Raw genomic sequence first — 19,191 nt, forward strand, 5'->3', positions numbered from 1 at the left:
ACTATACTTAAAAAAAAAAATAGGGGCACATGGGTGGCTCAGTTGGTTAAGCTTCCAACTGAATCTTGGCTTAGGTCATGATCTCAGGGTTGTGAGATGGACCCTGGAGTCAGGCTCCGTGCTGGAGCTACTTAGCTACTTAGTATTCTCTCTCTTTCTCCCTCCCTCTGCCCCTTCCCCCTCATGCTCGTGCACTCTCTCTCAAAAAAATAAATAAATGGCAATAGAAGAGATGATCCAAGATAGTGCAAGAATAGCTTCTGATGGGTTGTACAAAGCTACAGTTTTAAAAAATTACTATTACTTCTTACTTAGTAAATGGCTGGCTTTGTCCTAAAGTGTATACTTGAATTTTCACTTTCTTTTTTTTTTTAAGATTTTATTTATTTATTTATTTATTTATTTATTTATTTATTTATTTGAGAGAGTGTGCTCGCACAGGCACCCATGCTTGAGCAAGGGGAGGGGCAGAGGGACAAGTAGACTCTGTACTGAGCCCATAGTGGTTGTGGGGCTTGAAATCATGAACCTGAGATCATGACCTGAGCCGAAATCAAGAGTTGGAAGCTTAACCGACTGAGCCACTCAGGTGCCCCCTTAATTTTCACTATCAACCAGGGTTTGTTATCAGTGATTGCTTCCAATCTGGGTGAGAGGCAATAGATACCAGTACTTATGCACTTTGACCTGTGGGACTTCTCTCAGACATCATTTCTCTTATAGGATAGCATTCTTCCCTGTGTCAGAGACAAGACAGAAAGCTCAGTAGTTACTGCTTTGGTAGGCTGAGGGGGTTTTACACAGAACACACTCCTAGTCTAGCATTGCACATCTTTGTCTCTTAGTCTCTAAAGAAGGTGAAATGGTACAAGGGAAAGAATGTTAGTCCAAGGAGCCAGAAGACTTGGTTTCTTTTCCCAACCCTGCTACTGATTTACCAGACACTTTGGGAAAGTCACAGCCTCTCTGAGCCTTAGTTTACTGGGAACATGGACCAATCATTTAGATCATTCCCCTGTTCTATACTTTTCCAGGCTCCTTGAAGTGTTGCTTACTTTGTAGGACCAGTTTGCTGGGCACTCTGACAGTCTCTATCCTCATGAGCCATTTCCCTGTGTCACTACCACTTCCTCTGCTCAGAAGCCTCTCTTCCTTGGCTGGCTTTGCCCTTGTCAACAATTATTTGCCCACCTCCAGCAGCCAAGCTGCAATATTCCATGCACTGAGAATTATTGAACCTCTGCTACTGGCTCTGCAATTAGCCTTGAAGTCATTCATTTCACAAATATTTATTGAGCACCTATCATGTGCCAGGCACAGAGTTAGGGATAAAATGTTGAGCAAAAAACGAGTTTGCCCTCATGGAGCAAACAGTGGATAGATTCACCAAGGAGCTTATAAGAGTAAAGGGAAGTCATAAACTTAGGTCTTTTGTCCTTTAAATTCACAGCTGACCTAAGTTAGCTTAGGTGAATCTATGTCTTCCTCCAACTCTTAAAATCTCTAATTCTACTTTAACTTTGTTGTATTTAGTGAAAATTCATCTTAAATTTTTACAAGAAAGAAAACCAAGACACAGAATATAAATGTATTAAAAAGTAACTCAAAATGAGGATAGAATGTATTAGCTTTGTCTACAAAGAAAAGCACTTTATTGAAAGCCAGATTTATATATGTATGTGTATGTGCTTAATAAAATTAAATATTGTTGTTTTGCTTTGTTTTTTTAAGTAGGCTAAGCACCCAGTGTGGAGCCCAGCATGGGGCTTGAACTCACAACCCTGAGATCAAGACCTGAGCTGATATCAAGATTTAACCAACTGAACCACCCAGGCCCCCCAAAATTAAATGCTTTTTTATTCCCAAATAACATACATCTAGAAGACCCTAAGAACCCAGGTTCAGGTTTAGAAGTAAATCAAAATAGTTTCTAGAAATAGTTAAATCTTCATGCTCACCAACGTAAAATCAGTAAGGCAACTTTCAGGACTCAATATAGGGCAACTGCTAAGCACTATCTTTTTCACAGGCCATGGGAGCCATATTTGACTGCTGGTAAGGGACCCTGGTCTGTGCACCAGCCCCACTCCAGCGTAGCCCTATTCCTCTCTACCCTCTTTTTCTCCTTCATTGACTCATCTTAAGGCCCACCAGTTCTTCAGAGTCCCTTCTCCAAGGCACTCTGTTTTTTTTTCCTACTGGTACTGGAAAACACAAACTTGAGTCTTGTAATTGAATTTCTATAAAAGAACCTACTAAGCTTCTAGACTAGTTAATATTTTTCTATATTCAGTATATGAAAAAAAAAAGCTGGTTTTGATCTTTGTAGTACATTACTGGCTGGGTAGATGATTTAGAGCATGGGACTAAGTGACAGGAAACCTGGCTTCTGGTCCTGTTGCTACCAGTAGAATGATCTCCAAGCCACCATTCTGCAATCTGCAAAATAAGGGAATCAGATCAGATGTGTTATTTTTTCATTGCTAATTACAAAAGTGATCAGTGCATATATTCTTCATATCAATTTTTAATATAATATAGATAAGTTTGAAGACCACTTTGAATTTCCCCCATTTTCTCAGTTCCAGTTCCCTTTTCATCTCCCTATTATTATCCCTTTGGTATATCTCCTTCCAGAACTCTTTCCTCGTATTTATATAAGCTCCCTACCAGGTTTAATATTTTATATAAAAAACTAAGCAGACTTTGTGCAAAGAAATAAGAGCTTAACTTGTGCTTAAATGTATGAGTTTCCAGAAGGGAACATTTTCATTTCTAGGCCCTGGTGAATGTTTAGGAAAGATTGTTGCTTCTAAAATCAAAACAGGGACCCCTGGGTGGCTCAGTCCATTAAGGCTCAGCTTGGGTGGTGATCCCAGAGTCCTGGGATCCAGTCCTCCATCGGGCTTCTTGCTAGCAGGGAGCCTGCTTCTCCCTCTGCTTGTGCTCTCTCTCTCTCTGACAAATAAATAAAATCTTTAAAAATAAAATAAAATGTTTGGGTTTTCTTTAAAAAAATAAATTTAAAAAATAATAATAAAATCAAAACACTTTTGGGGAACCTGGGTCAGTTAAGCAGCCGATTCTTGATTTTGGCTCAGTTAACGGTCTCAGGGTCCTGGGATCGAGCCCTAAGTCAGGCTCCATGCTCAGCATGGAGTCTGCTTGAGATTCTTTCTCCCTCTTCCTCTGCCCCTCACCCTACTATTGTGCTCTTTCTCTCTCTCAAATAAATAAATAAATCTTTTTTTTTAAATATATTTGAGAGAGACAGAGATAGTGAGAGAGAACACAAGTGGGAAGGAGGGGGAGAAGCCTATTCCCCGTTGAGCAGGGACCCAACGTAGGGCTCTATCTCAGGACCCTGGGATCATGACCTGAGCCAAAGGCAGATGCTTAAACAACTGAGCCACCCAGGCACCCCAAAAATCTTTAAAATAAAATAAAAACATTTTTTAAATGTATAGCTCACAATATATGCTACAAGGAACTCACAAAATATATGTGTTAATAAAAAGGAGAAATGTCAACATGAATGACATTTTAAACGTTTAGTTGTGTAAAAGTTTAGGAAAAAGGAAACTTCTAGAAGTAGATACTGAGTCATTTTATTATTAAGAATTATTTTTATCACCCCCATTATTAACTCTATTAATAGCCTAATTAGTCTGTCAGGCACACACTGTCCACTGAACTTTTACTGTACAGAGCAAGCTATATCTAGAACTCCTTTTTAGACAAATTAACAATGCCTTTCCTAAAGTTTTCCAGTCTCTGGGACCAATGAGAAAATGGGAAGAATAGGCCTTTGTGTTAATTTTTTGTCAACTTGGCCAAACCAGTGTCCAGATATGTGGTCAAACATTATTCTAGATGTTTCTGTGAGAGGGTTTTTGGATGAAATTAAGATTTAAGGGGCACCTGGGTGGCTACCACCCTGCAGATTTTGGACTTGCCAGACTCCATAATCATGTGAGTTAATTCCTTATATTCAATCAATCAATCAATCTACCAATCTCATTGGTTCTATTTCTTTGGAGAACTCTAATACAGCTCCCTCTCCCCATATAAAATTTATATATAATTCTTATATCATACAATTCACCCATTTAAATGTACAATTCAATAATTTTTAGTATATTCACAGAATTGTGCAGCCATCTCCATAATCAGTTTTAGAACACATTTATCACCTTAAAGAAACTCCATACACATTAGCACTCACTTTCCATTTATCCCCTCCTTCCCCACTCCTAAACAACTACTAATCTAGCTTTTGTCTCAATAGCTTTGCCCATTCTTGACATTTCATATAAATAGAATCATACAACCTGTGGTTTTTTGTTACTGGCTTCTTTCACCCTTCATAACATTTTCAAGGTTTATCTATGTTGATGCACATATCAATACTGCATTCCTTTCATTGCTGAATAATATTTCATGGATGTCTATCCCACATTTTATTTATCCATTCATCAGTTGATAGACATTTGGATTATTTCCAGTTTGGGGTGATTAGGGGGTTATAATGCTTATGATTATGGGGTTATAATATATATATATATAATGTATATAAATGAACATTTATATACAAGTTTTATATGGACATATGTTTTCATTTCTTTTGGGTATATACCTAGGAGTGGAATTGCTGAGTCATACGGTAACTCTTTGTTTAACCTTTCAAGAAACTGTCAAACTGTTTCGAAAGGAGTTGTACCATTTTACATTCCCACTAGCAACATATGAAGATTACAATTTCTCCACATTGACATAATTGCTATTGTCTGCCATTTTGATTGTAGCCAACCTACTGGGTGTGATGTGGTATCTCATTGTAGTTTTGATTTTTATTTTTCTGAAGACTAATGACATTGAGCATCTTTCCATGTATTTATTGGCCATCTGTGTTTCTTCTTTGGAGAAATGGCTATTCAGATATTTTGCCCACTTTTCCATCAGGTTATTTGCCTTTTTATTATTATTATTTTTAAAAGATTTGGTGTATTCATGAGAAAGAGAGTGAGAGAGCACAAGTATGGGGAGGATCAGAGGAAGAGGGAGAAGTGGGCTTCTCTTGAAGCCCAATGTATATAGTTTATTCTTTCTGACTCTATTATAAACTGAATTATTTTCTTAATATCATTTTTGGATATCATTTCTTCATTGCTAGTGTACAGAAAAAAAAAAGAAATGCGATTGATTTTTGTATATTGATCTTGTATCTTGCAAACTTGCTTAACTTTTTTATTAGTTCTTAGAGTTTTTTATAGATGCCTTTAGATTTTCTCCATACAAGATTTTGTCATCTGTAAATAGGATATTTTTACTTCTTCCTTTACAATCAGGATGCCTCTCATTTCTCTTTCTTGCCTAATCACTTGGGCTTGAGCCTCCAGTACAATGTCAAATAAAAGTAGTGAGAGCAGACATCCTTGTTTTGTTTCTAATCTTAAGGTAAAGTTTTCAGTTTTTCACCCATTTAGTATTATATTAGCTGTGGATTGTGGATTAAAATAAAATTTTATTTTATTATGCTATGTTAATCACTATACATTACATCATTAGTTTTTGATGTAGTGTTCCATGATTCATTGTTTGCGTATAACTTACGAGTCTCAGAGACAAAGAGAAAATCCTGAAAGAACCTCGGGACAAGAGTTCTATAACCTACAATGGTAGAAACATTAGATTGGCAACAGACCTATCCACAGAGACCTGGCAGGCCAGAAAGGACTGGCATGATATATTCAGAGCACTAAATGAGAAAAATATGCAGCCAAGAATACTATATACAGCTAGGCTGTCATTGAAAATAGAAGGAGAGAGAAAAAGCTTCCAGGACAAACAAAAACTAAAGGAATTTGCAAACACGAAACCAGCCCTACAAGAAATATTGAAAGGGGTCCTCTAAGCAAAGAGAGAGTCTAAAAGTAACATAGACCAGAAAGGAACACAGACAATATACAGTAACAGTCACCTTACAGGCAATACATAGGCTGTGGATTTTTGTAGATGCCTTTTATTAGGTTGAGAAAATTCCCTCCCTGTCCTAGTTTATGAGTGTTTTTATCATGAAGGCATGTTGGATTTGCAAGGCGAAGAATAGCTTTTTGTTGGGGGAGGGGGGACAGAGGGAGAGGGAAAGAGAATTTTAAGCAGGCTCCATGCCCAGCTTAAAGCCTGATGCGGGACTCAATCCCACAACCCTGAAACCATGAAATCAAGGGTCAGATATTTAACCAGCTAAGCCACCCAGGCGCCCCTGAATAGGTTTCGAAAGTAACTTGAATTATATTTTATTTTCACCTAGATATCACTTAAAATTAGAGTATGGTTTGTAAAGTAACTAGAGTTATAAAAAAGGGTTTCTCTGAAATTCAGAGGGATTAATTGGTACAGTCTTCACCAATTCTGGAACAGTATATGTTAAATCATGTTGGCACTGAGGATACATAAAAAACTAAGTAAGTGGAGAAGCATCGTGGCTTGTAGAAGCACAATATATAATGGAGAGGAGCAGAAGGTAGTGTACTCTGATTTAATGTAAATTTCATTCTCATGAAACCACTTAACTCATGTTTGACTTCAATTTATTTAATTTACTTTTTAAATATTTTATTTTTAAGTAATCTCTAACCCCAACATGGGGCTTGAACTCACAACCCCGAGATCAAGAGTCTCATGCTCCAATGACTGAGCCAGCCAGGCGCCCCTGACTTTATTTTAAATCACTGCAATGATTTAACTCATATCAGGATTTCAGAATCCTCATTACAAAACATTTTGTCAATTATCACTGGACACTTGCAGATTCCAAGTGTGTTTTTTCCTAAGAAGTAAAACATCTTGAGCTTTAACTTATCCCCATATAAGTATTAATTAATTATTCCTAGCACGATCTGCTCTATCTTTTGTTAAAATCTGCATATTTTAGCGATCACTGTTTTTAAATACATATAACTTGCTAACCACAATTATGCCAGTCACATACCTAGATTCAAAACCTTAGTGGCCTACATGCATGTTCATCAATTGGTCACCTTAAGTATGGTGGCAACACATGAAACTTTCCATTTATCCCAAATTTTGCTTCATTTGGGCAGTGGTAGATGTTTATACAAGTTCTTGGGAAAGTTGGGGAGTGAGTGGGGAACATCAGGCTAATTATACTCATATGTGACAAAACTGAATCACACTATGTCCTGCTTTTGTTCTAGACATACCTCATCCCTCTGACTACCAGCAATGGGGATATTTTGATGCTGACCAGTTACTATCAGGGAATCTATAGTTGACAATAGCAAATATAGAAAAATGGAATCCTAAATCAGAATTTAGCTGATTTCCAATTTCTGAAACTCCAAGTGAAAGTGACTCTGGAGCAGGGACTACATCTTGACAATCCCTATACTCCCTGCACAAATACAACTCATGTTAATTAACAGAGACAAAAAGTCACCTGTTTGTTAATTACATAAAATAAGTTATACTATGACTCAATAAGAATTGCCATTTTCCATAATTCCTTAGCTAATAAGAAAAGCCACCATTAAATACCACATTTATTTCATTTTCTTTATTTTAAGTATTTCACAGATACTCCTGTCAAGCTTGAACAGATTACTCATGATCCCCAGTATGTGCCATTGATCAATATTTGGTTAATTGTTCTCACTAATTCAATTGTTTTCTTCCACAGAACAAACAATAACAAACACTCCTTCATTAGAAATACATTCCAAAAAAAAAAAATTAAAAAATTAAAAAGTAATAAAAGTCAAAAAAAAAAAAAGAAATATATTCCTACTTCTAAAAGTGGCCAGGCTTACTTAAATATGCCCCATCTACATATACATGGCTATATCTTATGCTCTTTACATATTATAAATAATTTTTTTATTATATTATGTTAATCACCATACATTACATCATTAGTTTTTTATGTAGTGTTCCATGATTCATTGTTTGCGTATAACACCCAGTGCTCCATTCAGTAAGTGCCCTCTTTAATACCCATCACCAGGCTAACCCATCTGCCCACCCCTCTCCCCTCTAGAACCCTCAGTTTGTTTCTCAGTGTCCATAGTCTCTCATGGTTTGTCTCCCCCTCCGATTCGCCCCCTTCATTTTTCCCTTCCTACTGTCTTTTTTCTTTTTTTAACATATAATGTATTTGTTTCAGAGGTACAGGTCTGTGATTCATCAGTCTTACACAATTCACAGCACTCACCATAGCACATACCCTCCCCAATGTCTATCACCCAGCCACCCCATCCCTCCCACCCCACCCCCCCCACCACTCCAGCAACCCTCAGTTTGTTTCCTGAGATTAAGAATTCTTCATTTCAGTGAGATCATATGATACATGTCTTTCTCTGATTGACTTATTTTGCTCAGCATAATACCCACTAGTTCCATCCACGTCATTGCAAATGGCAAGATTTCATTCCTTTTGATGGCTGCATAATATTCCATTGTATATATATACCACTTCTTCTTTATCCATTCATCTGTTGATGGACATCTTGGCTCTTTCCATAGGTTGGCTAAGTGGACATTGCTGCTATAAAGATCGGGTTGCACATGCCCCTTTGGATCCCTACATTTGTATGTTTGGGGTAAATACCCAGTAGTGCAATTGCTAGGTTGTATGGTAGCTCTATTTTCAACTTTTTGAGGAACCTCCATACTGTTTTCCAGAGTGGCTGTACTACCTTGCATTCCCACCAACAGTGTAGGAGGGTTCCCCTTTCTCCACATCCCCGCCAATGTCTGTCGTTTCCTGACTTGTTAATTTTAGCCATTCTGACTGGTGTGAGGTGGTATCTCATTGAGGTTTTTTTTTTGTTTTTTGTTTTCTGTTTTTTAGATTTTATTTATTTATTTGATAGAGAGAGACACAACAAGAGAGGGAACACAAGCAGCGGGAGAGGGAGAGGGAGAAGCAGGCCCCCCACAGAGCAGGGAGCCCGATGGAGGGCTTGATCCCAGGACCCTGGGATCATGACCTGAGCCAAAGGCAGACGCTTAATGACTGAGCCACCCAGGCACCCCTTCACTGAGGTTTTGATTTGGATTTCCCTGGTGCCGAGCGATGTTGAGCACTTTTTCATGTGTCTGTTGGCCATTTGGATGTCTTCTTTGGAAAAATGTCTGTTCATCTCTTCTGCCCATTTCTTGATTGGATCATTTGTTCTTTGGGTGTTGAGTTTAATTAGTTCTTTATAGATTTAGGATACTAGCCCTTTATCTGATATGTCTTCAAATATCTTCTCCCATTCTGTCGGTTGTCTTTTGGTTTTGTTGACTGTTTCTTTTGCTGTGCAAAAGCTTTTTATCTTGATGAAGTCCCAATAGTTCATTTTTGAACTATTGCTTCCCTTGCCTTTGGCGATGTTTCTAGGAAGAAGTTGCTGCAGCTGAGGTCGAAGAGGTTGCTGCCTGTGTTCTCCTTTAGGATTTTGAGGGACTCCTGTCTCACATTGAGGTCTTTCAACCATTTGGAGTCTATTTTTGTGTGTGGTGTAAGGAAATGGTCCAGTTTCATTCTTCTGCATGTGGCTGTCCAATTTTCCCAACACCATTTGTTGAAGAGACTGTCTTTTTTCCATTGGACATTCTTTCCTGCTTTGTCAAAGATTAGTTGACAATAGAGTCGAGGGTCCATTTCTGGGCTCTCTATTCTGTTCCATTGATCTATGTGTCTGTTTTTGTGCCAGTACCATATTGTCTTGATGATGACAGCTTTGTAATAGAGCTTGAAGTCCGGAATTGTGATGCCACCAGCTTTGCTTTTCTTTTTCAACATTCTTCTGGCTATTCGAGGTCTTTTCTGATTCCATACAAATTTTAGGATTTGTTCCATTTCTTTGAAAAAAGTGGATGGTATTTTGATAGGGATTGCATTGAATGTGTAGATTGCTCTAGGTAGCATTGACATCTTCACAATATTTGTTCTTCCAATCCATGAGCATGAAACGTTTTTCCATTTCTTTGTGTCTTCCTCAATTTCTTTCATGAGTATTTTATAGTTTTCTGAGTACAGATTCTTTGCCTCTTTGGTTAGATTTATTCCTAGGTATCTTATGGTTTTGGGTGCAGTTGTAAATGGGATCGACTCCTTAATTTCTCTTTCTTCTGTCTTGTTGGTATATAGGAATGCCACTGATTTCTGTGCACTGATTTTATATCCTGCCACTTGACTGAATTCCTGTATGAGTTCTAGCAGTTTTGGGGTGGAGTCTTTTGGGTTTTCCACATAAAGTATTGTATCATCTGCAAAGAGTGAGAGTTTGACTTCTTCTTTGCCGATTCGGATGCCTTTGATTTCTTTTTTTTTTTTTTTTAAGAGGGCAGGAGAGCTCTCTGGGACCTCTTTTATTTATTTTTTTATTTTTTTATTTTTTTAAATGATTTTATTTATTTATTTGACAGAGAGAGACACAGCGAGAGAGGGAACACAAGCAGGGGGAGTGGGAGAGGGAGAAGCGGGCTTCCCGCCGAGCAGGGAGCCCGATGCAGGGCTCGATCCCAGGACCCTGGGATCATGACCTGAGCTGAAGGCAGACGCTCAACCGACTGAGCCACCCAGGCGCCCGCCTTTGATTTCTTTTTGTTGTCTGATTGCTGTGGCTAGCATGTCTAGTACTATGTTGAATAGCAGTGGTGATAGTGGACATCACTGCTGTGTTCCTGACCTTAGGGGGAAAGCTCTCAGTTTTTCCCCATTGAGAATGACATTTGCTATGGGTTTTTCATAGATGGCTTTTATGATATTGAGGTATGTACCCTCTATCCCTATACTCTGAAGAGTTTTGATCAAGAAAGGATGCTGTACTTTTGTCAAATGCTTTTTTCTGCATCTATTGAGAGGATCATATGGTTCTTGTTCTTTCTTTGACTAAGGTATTTTATCACATTGATTGATTTGCGGATGTTGAATCAAATTTGCAGCCCAGGAATAAATCTCACTTGGTCGTGGTGAAGAATCCTTTTAATGGACTGTTGTATCCTATTGGCTAGTATTTTGGTGAGAATTTTTGCATCCATGTTCATCAGGGATATTGGTCTGTAATTCTCCTTTTAGATGGGCTCTTTGTCTGGTCTTGGTATCAAGGTAATGGTGGCTTCATAAAACGAGTTTGGAAGTTTTCCTTCCATTTCTATTTTTTGGAACAGTTTCAGAAGAATAGGTATTAATTCTTCTTTAAATGTTTGGTAGAATTCCCCTGGGAAGGCTTCTGGCCCTGGGCTTTTGTTTGTTGGGAGATTTTTGATTACCGCTTCAATTTCCTTAGTGGTTATAGGTCTGTTCAGGTTTTCTATTTCTTCCTGGTTCAGTTTTGGTAGTTGATACATCTCTAGGAATGTATCCATTTCTTCCAGATTATCTAATTTGCTGGCATATAGTTGCTCATAATATGTTCTTATAGTTGTTTGAAACATTTCTTTGGTGTTGGTTGTGATCTCTCCTCTTTCATTCATGATTTTATTTATTTGGGTCATTTCTCTTTGCTTTTGGTAAGTCTGGCCAGGGGTTTATCAATCTTATTAATTCTTTCAAAGAACCAGGTCCTAGTTTCGTTGATCTGTTCTACTGTTCTTTTGGTTTCTATTTCATTGATTTCTGCTCTGATCTTTATTATTTCCCTTCTCCTGCTGGGTTTAGGCTTTATTTGCTGTTCTTTCTCCAACTCCTTTAGGTGTAGGGTTAGGTTGTGTATTTGAGATCTTTCTCGTTTCTTGAGAAAGGCTTGTATTGCTATATACTTCCCTCTTAGGACCACCTTTACTGCATCCCAAAGATTTTGAACAGTTGTGTTTTCATTTTCATTTGTTTCCATGAATTTTTTTCAATTCTTCTTTAATATCCTGGTTGACCCATTCATTCTTTAGTAGGATGCTCTTTAGCCTCCATGTTACTGAGTTCTTTCCAACTTTGCTCTAGTGATTGAGTTCTAGTTTCAAAGCATTGTGGTCCAAAACTATGCAGGGAATGATCCCAATCTTTTGGTACCGGTTGAGACCTGATTTGTGACCTAGGATGTGATCTATTCTGGAGAATGTTCCATGGGCACTAAAGAAGAATGTGTATTCTGCTGCTTTGGGATGGAATGTTCTGAATATATGTGAAGTCCATTTGGTCCAATGTGTCATTTAAAGTCTTTATTTCCTTGTTGATCTTTTGCTTAGATGATCTGTCCATTTCACTGAGGGGGGTATTAAAGTCCCCCACTATTATTGTATTGTTGTCAATGTGTTTCTTTGCTTTTGTTATTAATTGGCTTGTATACTTGGCTGCTCCCATGTTAGGGACATAGATATTTACACTTGTTAGATCTTCTTGTTGGATAGACCCTTTAAATATAATATAGTGTCCTTCCTCATCTCTTATTATAGTCTTTGGTTTAAAATTTAATTTGTCTGATATAAGGATTGCCACCCCAGCTTTCTTTTGGTGTCCATTAGCATGGTAAATGGTTTTCCACCCCCTCACTTTCAATCTGGAGGTGTCGTTGGGTCTAAATGAGTCTCTTGCAGACAGCATATCGATGGGTCTTGTTTTTTTATCCAATCTGATAGCCTGTGTCTTTTGATTGGGGCATTTAGCCCATTTACATTCAGGGTAACTACTGAAAGATAGGAATTTAGTGCCATTGTATTGCCTGTAAGGTGACTGTTACTGTATATTGTCTGTGTTCCTTTCTGGTCTATGTTACTTTTAGACTCTCTCTTTGCTTAGAGGACCCCTTTCAATATTTCTTGTAGGACTGGTTTCGTGTTTGCAAATTCCTTTAGTTTTTGTTTGTCCTGGAAGTTTTTATCTCTCCTTCTATTTTCAATGACAGCCTAGCTGGATATAGTATTCTTGGCTGCACATTTTCCTCATTTAGTACTCTGAATATATCATGCCAGTCCTTTCTGGCCTGCCAGGTCTCTGTGGATAGGTCTGTTGCCAATCTAATGTTTCTACCATTGTAGGTTACAGATCTCTTCTCCCAAGCTGCCTTCAGGATTTTCTCTTTGTCTCTGAGACTCATAAGTTTTACTATTAGATGTCAGGGTACTGACCTATTTTTACTCATTTTGAGGGGGGGTTCTCTGTGCCTCCTGGATTTTGATGCCTGTTTCCTTCCCCAAATAAAGAAGTTCTCTGCTATAATTTGCCCCGATATTCCTTCTCCCCTTTCTCTCTTTCTTCTTCTTCTGGGATCCCAATTATTCTAATATTGTTTCGTCTTATGGTATCACTTATCTCTCAAATTCTGCCCTTGTGATCCAGTAGTTGTTTATCTCTCTTTTTCTCAGCTTCTTTACTTTCCATCATTTGGTCTTCTATCTCACTGATTCTCTCTTCTGCCTCATTTATCCTAGCAGTTAGAGCCTCCATTTTTGATTGCACCTCATTAATAGCCTTTTTGATTTCGACTTGGTTAGATTTTAGTTCTTTCATTTCTCCAGAAAGGGTTTCTCTAATATCTTCCATGCTTTTTTCAGGCCCAGCTAGTATCTTTATAATCGTCATTCTGAAGTCTAGTTCTGACATCTTCTAATGTCCATATTGATTAGATCCCTGGCAGTTGGTACTGCCTCTTGTTCTTTTTTTTGAAGTGGTTTTTTTCTGTCTTGTCATTTTGTCCAGAGGAGAATAGATGAATGAGAGAACAAAATGCTAACACGGTAACAATGACCTCAGAAAAATAGTCACTAAACAAATCAGAAGAGACCCGAAACTGGGGGAAAAGAAAGGGAAAGAAACAAAAAAGAAAAAAAAAGAAAAGGATAAAAAAAAAAGGAATATGATCAAATATGATCAGGCTGATGCACAGAGCAGTGCCACACACCAGATTTTGGGCATATTTTGGTCTGTTAGAAGGAAGTGCCTCCCAAAATTTTAAAGAAGGAAACACTTATATATGTACAATAATAAGGGTAAATATGATGAAGGGATGGAATATGACTATAAAGGCTGAAATTACAAAAGATTTTGTAAAAGGAATTGATAAGAAGTTGGTTGAAAAAAGAAAGAAGAGGAATTAAAAAAAAAAGAAAGGGAGAGAATGTGATCAGGCAGGAGACTAGAACAAAGCCATACACTAGAGATTTAGGGGATATTTTGGTCTGTTAGAAGAATCTGTTTACCAAAATTTTAAAGAGATAACAACTTATATATATATCAAAAACAAGGTTAACTACTATGAAGGGATAGAATATGACTCTAAAAATGAAAAATAAAAAAAATTTTTTAAAAAGGGATTGATAAGATGTTGGTTGAAAAAGGGAAAAACAAAAACAAAAAAAAGAAAAGAAAAAGAAAATTTAAAAAATTAACTTTGAAAGACTAAAGAATCAGGGGGGAAAAAGCCATGCATTCTATGTGCACTATTCCCCTAGCGCTGGATTTCTGCCGTTCTCATTGATTGGTAAACTTGGTCTTGGCTGGTTGTTCTTGCTGATCTTCTGGGGGAGGGGCCTGTTGCTGTGGTTCCCAAATGTCTTTGCCAGAGGCGTAATTGCCCCGCCCTTGCTGTTCTGGGCTAAGTAATCCGCTCGGGTTTGCTCTCCGGAGCTTTTGTTCCCTGCAAGCTTTCTGTACAGCTTTGGAGGACGAGAGTGAAAATGGCGGCCTCCCAATCTCCGCTCAGAGGAGCCGAGAACTCGGCGCCCCACCCCTCAGTGAGCCCCCAGAGAAAAGCAGTCAATCACTCCCGGCTCCCCAGTCTCCGGCCGCACTCCGTGCTCACCCGGCCTGTGACCCAGTGTTTCTAGTTCTGGCACCCGACCCCTGTGTAGAGTCTCCAAACCCAGCAGATCCCTGCGGTGAGCTCCTGCGCTGCTCCTCCCGGGGGAGGAAGGAGAGTCTCCCCAGATCTGCCGCTTGTTGGGTCTCTGCTGCAAGAGCAGTGGCCCGACTGTGCCGCAGATCACGGTTTATGGCAACCCTGAGCTGAGAGCCCGCTCCTCCTCGGCTCCGTCTGTGCAGCCGGCTTCCCTGCTCTATACCTGGGAGCTCTGCCGCACTCAGGCACCCCTGGTCTTTCTGTGACCCCAAGGGTCCTGAGACCACACTGTCCCACGAGGGTTCCACCCCCCGCTAAGCCACTGGAGCAACGTCCCTCAGCGGAGCAGACTTCTAAACGTTCCGATTTTGTGCTCCGCAGCTCTATCACTTGCCGGTAGCGGCTGACGGAGGCCCCCTCCCCTGCCGTCTATCTTCCCGAATATCACCTCGGATTCACTTCTCCGCACACACGTCCTACCTTCCAGAAAGTGGTTGTTTTTCTGTCCAGAGAGTTGCTGCTATTCTTTTCTTCGATCTCCTGTTGAGTTCGTAGGTGTTCAGAATGGTTTGATCCCTATCTAGCTGAATTCCTGGGACCAGACGAAATTTAGGTCTCCTACTCCTCTGCCATCTTGTTCCTCCCCCTATAAATAATGTTTTATCAGTTAAACCAAACAAGGATATTTAAAATAAAATGTCATTGTACCACCTAAAATGGCTTTATCAATAAATACATATACCAGCAGCCTCCTTCTCAAATAGTCTGTGTAAGACTATTTACTTTATTAATGACCACTAAATAATGTGTCATTTAGGATACTTAGAGCACATGTAACAGAAAAGAATTAGTGCTACCTTTAGCAAAAACAAGAAGAGAAGATTTATTATAAGGAAACAGCTATCTCATAGAATCTAATGTCAGGAATTCAACCAGGCCCCAGAAAAGAACCGGAAATAAGAACTGGAAAACCATCAGAATGCAGGCGGTTCTCTTCTCTAGACCTACTTTATCGTCCTCTTCTGGCAGTATAGCCTTCTCTTCTTGAACCACATAAGAGGAACGCAATGGCCAGTACATAGGTATCATGGCCAGACTGACTCTATTTCTTTATTCAAATTTCTAGAGAGAAAATCTCATTGGCCCAAAGTACTCTTCCCTCCACCTGTAGCCTGTGGCCAGAGGCAGGCATCCTGCTGCCTGGCAACCCATCCCTGGGAGCAAGGAAGTATTCAAGGGGTTCTTTGTAAGCTAGCAAGACATACCAAATAGTGTCTCTACAAATGGATAGGACTATGCAAGCCCAGTTCCTCTCTCAAATTTAACAGAACAATGTCATCCTTCCTCTCTTGGAATGAAAAGACTAAAGAAGCATAGAAAAGCCCAAGAGTGTTAAAGAAATCAATATCCCTCCGCATAGAAATATCAGTAACAGTGTAAGAATAATCTAATCCATTTTATCAGTAACACATTCAACTGGACAACTTCCAAGCCAAAATACACCTGTAAAATGAAATGTCCCACTAAACAATGTGCATTGGCTCCCCTTCCCTCAATGTTTTGCTTAAATCCTATGGGTTATACAAATAGAGATAAAAATATTTCATGCTTAAGATAACCAAAGCACTTAGGCTAATAATGAAACAATTTGTGCTTACAGCCTATATTTGGAAAGGGCAATTTACTTTTTTTTTTAAGATTTATATATTCATTTTAGAGAGGGGGGAGGGGCAAAGGGAGAGGGAGGGAGAATCTCAAGCCGACTCCACACTGAGCATGGAGCACGACACAGGGCTCAATCCCACGACCCTGAGATCATGACCTGAGCTGAAATCAGAATTCTGACACTTAACCAACTGAGCCACTGAGGCGCCCTGGAAAAGGCAAAAAATTTATATGTTAACTTTAAAGAATCATTGGATAGTCAACTATGTATTGTTTTGTTGGCTTGCTAATGCACCATGTAGACATATCAATAAGTATGGGACACTTTGCATAAAAAAAAAGAAATCACTTTTAAAAAATCACTTTCAGATATAAATTCAAAGTTGAGATGCTTTAAAAAATTTTTAGGTACAGTTATCACAGACTTTCTCCCTTAGTAATGAATAATTTGCTAGACTGAGTTCTAGGAATACCTGAAACCCAATTTTTTTTTTTTTTTTTGCTAGCAGATAACAATTCATATTAAGTAGACTCTCTCTCTAAATATATTCTCCTAGTCTCATCTTTCAACATTATCTGCTAAATTTAACCACAGATGCTTTTTTCCCATAAATGGTCTTAAGCAAAGCTATTCTAAAGAGGGGAAATGTACAATGCAAGATAGAATTTAATCCTGATTTTATTTCCGATTTTCTCTCTGACACTGGAGAACTTATTTCAGCTTCTTGTTCTATAAATTTTATACACTGGCAATGCCTTACAGTGTTGTTGTAAGAAGAAAATAAAACGTGAAGATGGAGCAAAAGTTAAAATTGCCATGATGGTTGGTATTGCTGTTAGTAACATTGCTCTGTTTATAGGAACACAGACATCATTTGCCCTAGACTTGACTTCCAAAAATTCAAACATTAGGGCCTCAAGTAAGGTAATAATATCTGTATTTGTACAATGTTTTATAGTTGATAAATAACTTCTGTAAAAGTTGTTCATTTAATACAAATGTTCCATAACAAAGGTGCTACCGTCTGAGGAGACAGAGACTAAGATGTCAAGTGATTTGCCCAATTTCACACAACTGGTAATAAACCTAGGATTCAAAACTGGGATTCAAACCCCGTATTTTGACTCCAGGGCCAGTATATCCCCTTTATTATAGTGGAGATTGTCTGATGTTTTATTTTTTTTCTTTAAAGATTTATTTATTTATTTTAGAGAGAGAGAGCTTTCAGGGGAGGGGCAGAGAGTCTCAAGCAGACTCTGTGCTGAGCGCAGAGCCCGATGTGGGGCTCGATGTGGGGCTCGATCCCACAGCCCATGAGATCACAACCTGAGCCAAAACCAAGAGTCAGATGCTTAACCAACTGCGCCACCCAGGCGCCCCTTGTGTAATGCTTTAAAAAGCTTCTGATTGGAGCACCTGGGTGGTTCAGTCGGTTAAGCATCTGCCTTCAGCTCAGGTCATGATCCCAAGGTCCTGGGATCAAGCCCCATGTCAAGCCCCATGTCTGGCTCCCTGCTCATTGGGGAGTCTGCTTCTCTCTCTTCCCCTACCACTCCCCCTGCTTGTGCTCTCACTCTGTCAAATAAATAAACAAAGTCTTAAAAAAGCTTATGATCCTAGGTGCACCTGGCTGGCTCTGTCAACTCTTGGATCTTGGGGTTGTGAGTTCGAGCCCCACATTGGGGGTAGAGTTAACTTAATTTTTAAAAAAATCTTCTGATCCTATTTCTCACCCTAATTTATAGGATTCAGAGGGAAGAATCCACTGAAAAGTGTTAGACCAACTTTCCTGGATTGATCAGAGATCCTGATGACTTCTCTTAACCAGTTAAATTTTCAATTCCTTAACTACTTTAAATCCTTACTCTACTTATTCATTAACTTATTTGTCTATGCTTTTATCTCTAAGAATACATAACATGATGTCTTCAATTTCAAAACAATATAATACATTCTGGATTGATAGCAGTTGAGGGAATGCAGAATAAAGGAGAGGGACAAATGATAAGTCACATGATTTTATGGCACAGTGATTTGGCATGGGCCCAGTAACATACTAGTGAGTTCAGATTAGGATTTCTAAATGTGGACCTCAATTCCCTCATGTGTAAAGTTGGGTCAGCAATACCTATTTCACATGGTTAGAGTGAGAATTAAATAAATATATGGTGTGGGAGGGGTGTATAAAAATATATTTATTAGTGGTTGACAGAGTAATTGGTACAAAATAAGTACACAATAAATTGAAATTTTATTATTTTGGTTGAGGGAAGCTGTAAATAAGTCAAGTTTGGAAGAGGTATTAAATATGGCTTGACTCCCATTGAGGAGGTTGTGAACACCAGTAAGAAACACCAGTTTCTCAATTTCCAGATGTCAGGTCATGGTGTAAGTGCTGATGCTAGTGGACTTTATAATTCATTCAACAGAGGATGTACAAACAAACCCAGAAGGGCATTTAAGCAATGTCCTTAAACAGAAAACAAAATTTAGAGTTTTCTCATGAATGGAGATGCTGCATATCACTTTCCAGCTACCACCTGTTAAATGTTTTATTCACCAATTATGTGTAAGAAGCAAAGCCCATGCACAACAGATGGCAGCCTAATTCTGGCTTCTCTAAAAAGGTTTTCCTCCTACTCATAAGAGCCCAAGGATATGTTGATGTGAGTGTTGCAGATGAGTCCTCAGCACTGAATACTACTTAACAGTGTGACTCAGAGACCAACTGTGTTTCTCCTC

General features: G+C 38.8%; 1 protein-coding gene across 7 annotated transcripts in view; it reads right to left on the reverse strand.

Moving 5' to 3' along the window:
* The window catches only part of LOC144379232 (uncharacterized), a 97,940-nt gene that overhangs the window by 12,174 nt on the left and 66,575 nt on the right, over positions 1 to 19,191 (reverse strand). For 4 of the 7 annotated variants that reach the window (XM_078056558.1, XM_078056557.1, XM_078056556.1 and 1 more), the window contains 2 exons: positions 15,264 to 15,429; positions 2,383 to 2,439 (listed from right to left, as the gene is read on the reverse strand). In XM_078056558.1, the coding sequence (XP_077912684.1) occupies positions 2,383 to 2,439; positions 15,264 to 15,429 (223 nt within the window). Of the gene's footprint in view, positions 1 to 229; positions 2,440 to 15,263; positions 15,430 to 19,191 lie in introns of those variants that run through there. The other 3 variants (XR_013441825.1, XM_078056559.1, XR_013441826.1) reach the window with 2 other exon arrangements.

This window comes from Halichoerus grypus, chromosome 10 (genome assembly GCF_964656455.1).
Source record: "Halichoerus grypus chromosome 10, mHalGry1.hap1.1, whole genome shotgun sequence".
NCBI lineage: Eukaryota > Metazoa > Chordata > Mammalia > Carnivora > Phocidae > Halichoerus > Halichoerus grypus.